Raw genomic sequence first — 8,214 nt, forward strand, 5'->3', positions numbered from 1 at the left:
GCGCTGGACAGGATGCTGGCGGCCTCCCGTGGAGACGGGTCTCCCTCCCTCTGGTTGAGCCCGTAACTCCATGCCGGACCGCACTCCCGCGGCGTCGGCCCGTTTTTGTATGGAGGGAGGTTTCCTGCATTGATTTCTTTTTCGTTTTCTTTAAACAATGGCTTGGGACCTTCGGACTGAAGTGTGGGTAGTCGTGGGCTCCTCTGCGTGCCTGGCTGCTCCCACCACGGGGCCGCGTGGTCCGGGACCTGGAGGGATGTTCTGGTGAAGGCAGGGGCCGGACGCGGTGACCCGAGGCCTCCTATTGGCCACCTTGAGCCTCTTTGGGAGCAGAGCCCGTAGTTGTGCGTCCCTAGTGTTTGCCACGTGACCTCGTGAGGCTCTTCATTGGTCAGTTGTTACCTGTTTGCTGTCTTCTTACCGTCGCAGTCCCAGTGCACGTGTTTTTACTGTGCACTGTGTTTATGATGGTATGTTCTGCCCTTGTCACTGATAGTTGTGTCATCAGACGTTTTCCTAATTGCAACATACTTACAGTTAACCGTTACCTGTTTCTTCTCAGGGTTTCCAGCAAGGAAGCAAAACCGCAGATTTGTCAACTGGTAATGCTTTCTGCCTTCTTTATGATAGTTGGTTCTGGGTTGTTACTTTTAAAATTATCCTAGCCTTCCTCCTCCTGTATAATAAAAGGCTAATGTGCAAATTGACAGGTCGCTATGATGCGCACTGACCACCAGGGGGCAGACGCTCATCGCAGGAGCTGCTTCCTGGTGGTCAGTGCGCTCCCAAAGGGGGAGTGCCGCTCAGCCAGAAGCCGGGCTCGGGCTGGTGAACGCAGCTATGGTGGTGTCCCCGGTGGGGGTCCCGGACTGCGAGAGGGCGCAGGCCGGGCTGAGGGGATCCCCCCCCCGCCCCCTCCCCCACGTATGTCATGCACCGGGCCTCTAGTATGTAGTGATAAAGTTTGGCTACATTCCCATTCTTTTCGATTCTGGATGTAAGCTTTTATTTTAGCGATATTGCTTCATTTTGAATGCAGGTGTCATTAAAATGCCATTGTGATAACTTCAACAGTTACCAGAGTTTGATCAATCTATTAGAACCTGCCAGGGATGCTTACCAGCCTGCATTCTTTTTTTGTATTGTAATTTTCCTGTTGCTCCTTTAAATAGGTTAAATCTCCATAACCTAAAGCTTTATGTTAGCTTTCTTCCCGTGTGGAACATTAGCAGTTCAAAGAAGATTGAGAACTGGCAAGCATGTCAAACTCGCAGGCCTCTTTTATTTAAGTGTGATGCCTTTATTTAAATGAGGCGTGTGGCTGCAAGTTTGACATGCTTGTTAGGGTCTTAGCTAGATTAACTATTTAAGTACATGTGGTGCTGGGCTTGCTTGAATCAACAGGATTGCGTATTTGCAGAAAAGCTCATTTTTATTTAGGAAAGTCTGAGCCTGTTATGCTATTAGCCTGATGATAGGCATAAGGTAGCAACAAGAACAATATAATTTTGCTTTTAAAATTCCCATTTTCTTTTTAGTCAGAGAGCTCAGATACTTCAAACTCTGAAAGTGAAGCAGAGAGTGAACCAGAACAAGTTTCTGGGTACCACAAACTGCTCGCCACATTAAAGAATGTTTCTGAGGAAGATGAAGAGGAGGAAGAGGAAGAGGAAGAGGAAGAAGAAGAAGAAGAAGCTCTAGCTGAGGCAGAAATGAACAGTGAAGATGCTGACAGCGATGTCAGTGTGGAGGAGGAGACAGCGGCAGCATCTGCTGGGATGCGGGAGAGTAAGTGTCTTCCGTGTGGGTTCATCCTCTGTGCCAGGACCATAGACAGGTTGTCCCCTGGGCACAGTGCCCTGTACTGTGTGAGTTTGGTGAAAGCATGTGGATCCAAAACAGAGATTCCTAACCTTGTTGGCCTTAGTAATACCTTTGAGGGTCTGATGAAAACAGGACCTTCTTTTTTTTTTTTTTTTAATATACATTTTATTGATTTTTCCACAGAGAGGAGGGGAGAGGGATAGAGAGTTAGAAACATCGATGAGAGAGAAACATCGATCAGCTGCCTCCTGCACATCCCCCACTGGGGATGTGCCCGCAACCAAGGTACATGCCCTTTGGCCGGAATCGAACCTGGGACCCTTCAGTCCGCAGGCCAACGCTCTATCCACTGAGCCAAACCGGTCAGGACAACTTAGGACCTTCTTGCGAGACACATGCAGAGGTAGAATTTTTGCTAAGGATTTCCAGGGCTTCACCAAAGTTTCCCTTAATAGAGGAAAGAGAACATAATTTTGCTTTTGCGATGGTCTCAATTTATTAAAGAGATTTCCGTTCCTCAGAAAACCTCGGTTAATGGAAAAGAGACACAAATATACAAAATTTTTCAAGAAGCAGGTTTTCATGGAACAGCTGGATATAAGGTGGTGAAGAGCTGCTGAGCCAGGGTAATTTAACAAGGGAAAGCTTCAGAAAAGGGCTGGGATTGCAAGCTTAAAGGAACCCTTTCTCACTAAGAGTCCTAGGTTTCGTTTTTCTTTACCTTTAAAATCAACTTTATTGAGGTCTGATTTACATGCAATAAAGTATATAGTTCAATGGATTTAGACAAATGTATACACCTGTGTTATTACCATCACAATGAAGCTAGGAACATTTCCAATAACTCCAAAAAGTTCCTTCTCATCCTTTTACAGTCAGTTTCCCATTCCAGGCATCAGGCAACCACTGACCTGCTTTCTTTCACTAGAGATTAGTTTTGCCGGTTCTAGAAGTTTATGTAAGTGGAAGCATGTAGCCTTTTGTGTCTGGCTCCTTTAGGTCCTCCTTTTGTGATTCATCCATAGTATTTTAATTCATTAGTTTTAACAGGATAAAAATTCATTGTCTCAGATTTAGAGGTGTTTTTTTTGTTTTGTTTTTCCATTTTTCTTTCCCGTTTTGGATTTTTCAAAATCAAGTTTTGTTTTGTTTTACATTATAAAAGTAACATATATTTACTGTAAAAATCCAAGAACATAGTAGCATATATATTTACTGTAAAAATCCAAGAATGTAGTAGAGTTAACCTATATCCCACCACCTAGAGATAAACATGTTTAGCATTATAAAATTTGCCAGGCTACTTTTTATAGATATGCATAGAAGGACGAGTATGTACATGTATCTGTGTGTATGTGTAAATGATCTCATACATTTCTGTTACCTAATTTTTTCTTTAGTAATATCACATGGACTTTTTTCCATGTGTGTAACTGGACTCAAAATTAGCTTCTTAACTGGATAGTATTCCATTGTAATGATATGTGGTAACTTAATTACCCCATTGATAGGCAATGATGGAATAATTTTTCCCAGTAATTTCTTATAAAACCCAGTGCTGCGTTGACTGTCTTACATGTAGAGTTTAGTGTACTTTGTCTAGTTAATCATCTTGGAATAAGTTCCTAGAAGTGGAACTGGGTCAATAATCGAGCTTAATCTTGAAATTTGTTTTCCACCTGAATTTGCTTAAAAGTAAATGATGGCAATGAACATCAGTGTTGAAAAAAAGCTAAGGAATTAGATTTTATTTGTCAACAGATGTATAATTGTATTTACAAAATGTTTCTCAAAATTGGAGGTAACGTCTTACCTGCTGACCCCAAGGAAAAAGATGGGGACGAGACACCTGGCACATCACAACAAGAATCCCCGGAGGAGTTTACAGATACAAAACATGAGTCACTTTTCAGCCTGGAAACCAATTTTCTCGAAGAGGAAAGTGGAGGCAACTGTTCTCTGAAAGGATCACAAGGTCAGAATTCATCAGGTGCTTAGTACAGAGGTTGTGGGTTCATACACACTAATCTCTTGTTACTGGAATGAGTAGCAATAAAAACAGATACTTTAGCAGCCAGATTGTGCTTTTCAATGGTTAGGCAGCATTGAGGGTCCGGAGTGTGGTGGGGGAGCTGCTGAGGAAAGCAGACAGCTTAAGACTGGTAGGCAGGGAGGCCAGTTCCCAGGCCTCACATTTTCATAATTGAAGACATCGACTTTCTTCCCAAGTAGGGAAGGAAGAGAAAGAGGAGAAGTACTGTGCATTTTCCTCTCTACCCTTCCCTTGCTCTTCTCTCTCTCCCGCGCCCTTCCACTCTCTCTAAAAACCAATGGAAAAATATCTTCGGGTGAAGATTAACAACAAAATAATAATAATAATAATAATAATAATAATAATAAAAAAACGGAAAGAAAGCAACAGAGGCAGAAGAATTTGAGGGCTGTGTAATTCACGGGGTATTGAAGGTACATCCTGTAATTCCCCAAATTTCAGAATGAGGAGTTTTTTTTGAAGGTTTTTGAGCTGGGAAGCAGTGTGATTGTAAAAGTGCTTTAGAAAAATGAACCTGTCAGAAACTTTTAAGCTCTGGACTGGGAGAGAGTTTGGGGAAAGTAGATGGGAAAAGGGTGAGTTACCATGAAGAGCAGCATGTCATTCACAGGGAAAGACCAAAACATGCCTGCCCTTTTCTCCAAGTGTTCTGACAGTCTGTATTTCTCAATTAGATCCATTTCTGCACCATGTAAACAAGGAACTGAAAGAAAAAGAAATTCAGGCCGTTGCCACAAATCCCAAAACTACCCACGAGCTAAAAGTAAGTGTCGCCTGGTCGTCTCAGTCACGGGGGAGGGAAGCTCTAAGTAAAGCAGTGGGCTTGGGTGTTAGCGGTCTCCCTGAATACGGGACATACACCAGTGGTGGGTGGCTTGATGGGGAGCAGGGCACAGGGAGGCTAGAGGAGCCTCGCGGGGCACAGGTGTAGCTAGAAAGGGACTGAGAAGCTGGAGTGGGGGAGCCAGTCTACCTGTCTTACATTTCCTTCGTTTTGCTCCTGCTCAGTTGTGTGTGTGTTTAGTTCTGTACTGTTTTGTCGCATGAGTAGGTTCCCCTACCCTCCACCACAGTCAGGATGCAGGACATTTCCAGCACCATACAGATCCCTCCTGTTTCCCCTGGCCCCATTCCCAATCCTTGGTGACCACTAGTCTTCTCCATTGCTATAACTGCTATAACACTGTTTGAAAACATTTGTCTGAATAATATAACCTCTCTGACCCTCAGCCTTTCCTACACTGTAAGAAGAGCATTTAGGGTTGTGGTGAGGATTGAATGAGATTACTGTAGATCATGAAAGCTCTTGGTAAATTGTAAAGTACTGTGTGAATATGAGGTATTATAATTCATTTCTAACATAGCTCTTGCTCTGTCTCTCTCCTAGTGGCCCACTCTGGGTCAGCTTGTCTTTTCATCCAAGTTTCAGAAGTTGGAAACATTTAAACCCCCAAAGGACCTTGACCTGAAGGCACTTTATCTCCAGAAGCCCCTGGAATCCACCTGGACCAAGACCAACAGCCAGTTTCTCTCCGGTCCCCAGAAATCAAGTAGCCCCTTCACACCGCTCCAGAAAGAGCTGTTCTTGATTATGAATTCTTACCAGGACTTGTTCTACCCAGAAAGGACCGCCCTGAAGAATGGGGAGGAGATCCGCCACGTGTACTGCCTGCACGCCATAAACCACGTCCTCAAAGCCAACGCCCAGGTGCTTGGCAACAATAGCAGGCGCCGGAGCCGGAAACTTGGGGTGGGCGACGATGACGACTTCAGGGACCAAGGGCTGACAAGGCCCAAGGTGAGTGGAGCAGGAGAGCCTTGCCCTCAAGAAGGAGGCTGCAGGGCATTGCCATAGAGGGACACTTACTAGGCACTCAGGCATTTTAGTGATTAGAATGATGAATGAGGCCAACAGGGAGCACATCGGATGACCAGGTAGTGTCAGGGCAGTGCTCTGTGGACTGTTCTAACTGGCTCTCACTGGGAACTTGTGAGTAGGAGGTCGCTCCATGATAATTCTCCTTTAAGGTAAATCCTGAGCATACGTAAATAACTCTATTATACACCTCTCCTTTGTGATTGTGGAGCTGGATGGGACCTTACTGAGCCTCTTGTTTAATCCCCATGTGTGACACTGGCCTGAGACCAGATTCGTAGGGGCCTTGCTAAAGAGCCAGGAGGGGAGCAGCAGAAGTGTGGGGGAGAACCAGAGATCCTCTTCACTAAGCCACAGAAATACAGAAACCTTGGAAAAGGAAAATCCCTATTTCCCATTGTATAGTTATTGCTGCTTAAAGTGATTACTTTTATTTGGCTCATAAACCTAAGCTGCAGTGGATTTAGGGCTGTGACAGAAAACACCTTTAATTCTGTTAACTGTCCATGCTGTTACAGAGCTAGATCTTATGTTGGCCGTCCCTCCCCCTAGCCCATGCTGCTCCCTATTGAAGAAGCCTCATCTTTTTAGATTGTTCCATTGAATAGTTATTGCTGCTTAAAGTGATTACATTTATTTGGGCTCATAAACCCAAGCTGCAGTGGATTTAGGGCTGTGACAGAAAATACCTTTAATTCTGTTAACTGTCCATGCTGTTACGGAGCTAGATCTTGTGTCAGCCTTTCCTCCCCTTAGCCCATACTGCTCCCTATTGAAGAAGCCTCATCTTTTTAGATTGTTCTCATTGAGCTTAATGGGGTCCCCCAGTTTTTTGTTTTTTTAAAAAATTTATCTTTGTTGATTTCAGAGAGGAAGGGAGAGGGAAAGAGAGATAGAAACATCAATGATGAAAGATAATCATTGATTGGCTGCCTCCTGCATGTCCCCCTACTGGGGATCAAGCCTGCAACCCAGGCATGTGCCCTTCCATTGAGCTTAATGGGGTCCCCCAGTTTTAATACTGGTGTGGCTCATGGAGTTTCTTTTTTCTTTCTTTTTTTAAAAAATATATTTTATTGATTGCCAAACCAGCTAGGGCAGGGGTCCCCCAGTTTTAATATTGGTGTGGCTTATGGAGTTTCTTTTTTCTTTTAATATATTCTTATTTTATTATTATTATTATTATTATGTTTTATAATCCTCACCCAAGGATATTTTTCCATTGATTTTTAGAGAGAATGGAAGGGAGAGGGAGAGACAGAAACATTGATGTGAGAGAGACACATCGATTGGTTGCCCCCAACCAGGGCCAGGAGCCTGTGACCAAGATACATGCCCTTGAACGGAATCGAACCTGGGACCCTTTAGTCCACAGGCCAACGCTCTATCCACTGAGCCAAACCAGCTAGGGCTTAACTTCATTTAAAAATATATACATTTTTTAATTAATTTCAGAGAGGAAAGGAGAGGGAGAGACAGAAACATCAACGATGAGAAGGAATCATTGATTGGCTGCCTCCTGCACACCCCCTACTGGAGATCTAGCCCGCAACCCCTGCATATGCCCTTGACTGGAATCGAACCTGGGACCCTTCAGTCTGCAGGCCGACACTCTATCCACTAAGCGAAACCAGCTAGGGCTCTTAGAGTTTCTTAGTCCAACCTCCTTGTTTGATCACTGGGAAATCGAATCCTATACACTTACTTAGTGTCACAGCCGGGACAATACTCGCCCCTCTTCACCCTCAATTCATCATCCCTGCATTGAATCTGTGTCCCTCTGGCCATGCTGGTTGCCTTCCGGAGAAACTACCTCGGAGTCCTGAACATCAGGTTTATGAGATGTCTTTCCATTTAGAATTGCAAAAAAGAATAAGAGATTACCCAGGAAGCGCATTGAGCATATGGTGAATTACATGATCTGATTGGGGTTATTTCCACTCATTGGATTGTTTACAAAAGGGTGGTTAGAAATTATTTATTTTTTAAGCATCTCTTGTTTTTTCCGTCAATAGTTGTAACTTTAACCTGTTTAGGAAATGTTTGGAAAACTAAGCCTATATTTCCCATTAAAATAGGATCTTATTTCACAAATGCTTTATCATAATTTCTGAAAAATGTACTACAGAACGTCTAGAAAAGTAGTAATGGCATTTGTCCCTTTCCTTACCAGCTTTATGTGCTCTCCACTTACTGCATCTGATTCTTTTTTTTAGTCAGCATATATTTGTTCCTTGGGTCTTAATGTGTAAAAATACTTTTACTAAGTTTCGTGGGAGACAGAAGTGAGTCACATTCCTTGCCCTCAAAGAGCTTGTGTGTTTATGTCCTTGGGTTTTTGCTAGTGGCCTCCTCTGTTAAAGGCATTGACTTAGCCCAGCGGTTCTCAACCTGTGGGTCACGACCCCTTTGGGGGTCGAACGACCCTTTCACAGGGGTCGCCTAAGACCATTGGAAAACA

The 8,214-nt window shown here is 43.8% G+C and overlaps 1 protein-coding gene across 4 annotated transcripts in view; it reads left to right on the plus strand.

Moving 5' to 3' along the window:
* Positions 1-8,214, plus strand: part of DIEXF (digestive organ expansion factor homolog (zebrafish)) — a 23,385-nt gene that overhangs the window by 534 nt on the left and 14,637 nt on the right. The window contains exons 2-6 of one of the 4 annotated variants that reach the window (XM_005858506.2): positions 563-602; positions 1,539-1,788; positions 3,623-3,799; positions 4,552-4,640; positions 5,265-5,675. In XM_005858506.2, coding sequence (XP_005858568.1) covers positions 563-602; positions 1,539-1,788; positions 3,623-3,799; positions 4,552-4,640; positions 5,265-5,675 — 967 coding nt within the window. Of the gene's footprint in view, positions 1-562; positions 603-1,538; positions 1,789-3,622; positions 3,815-4,551; positions 4,641-5,264; positions 5,676-8,214 lie in introns of all 4 variants that reach the window. The other 3 variants (XM_005858504.2, XM_005858507.2, XM_005858505.2) reach the window with 3 other exon arrangements.

The sequence above is a fragment of the Myotis brandtii genome, unplaced genomic scaffold (genome assembly GCF_000412655.1).
Source record: "Myotis brandtii unplaced genomic scaffold, ASM41265v1 scaffold119, whole genome shotgun sequence".
Taxonomy (NCBI): domain Eukaryota; kingdom Metazoa; phylum Chordata; class Mammalia; order Chiroptera; family Vespertilionidae; genus Myotis; species Myotis brandtii.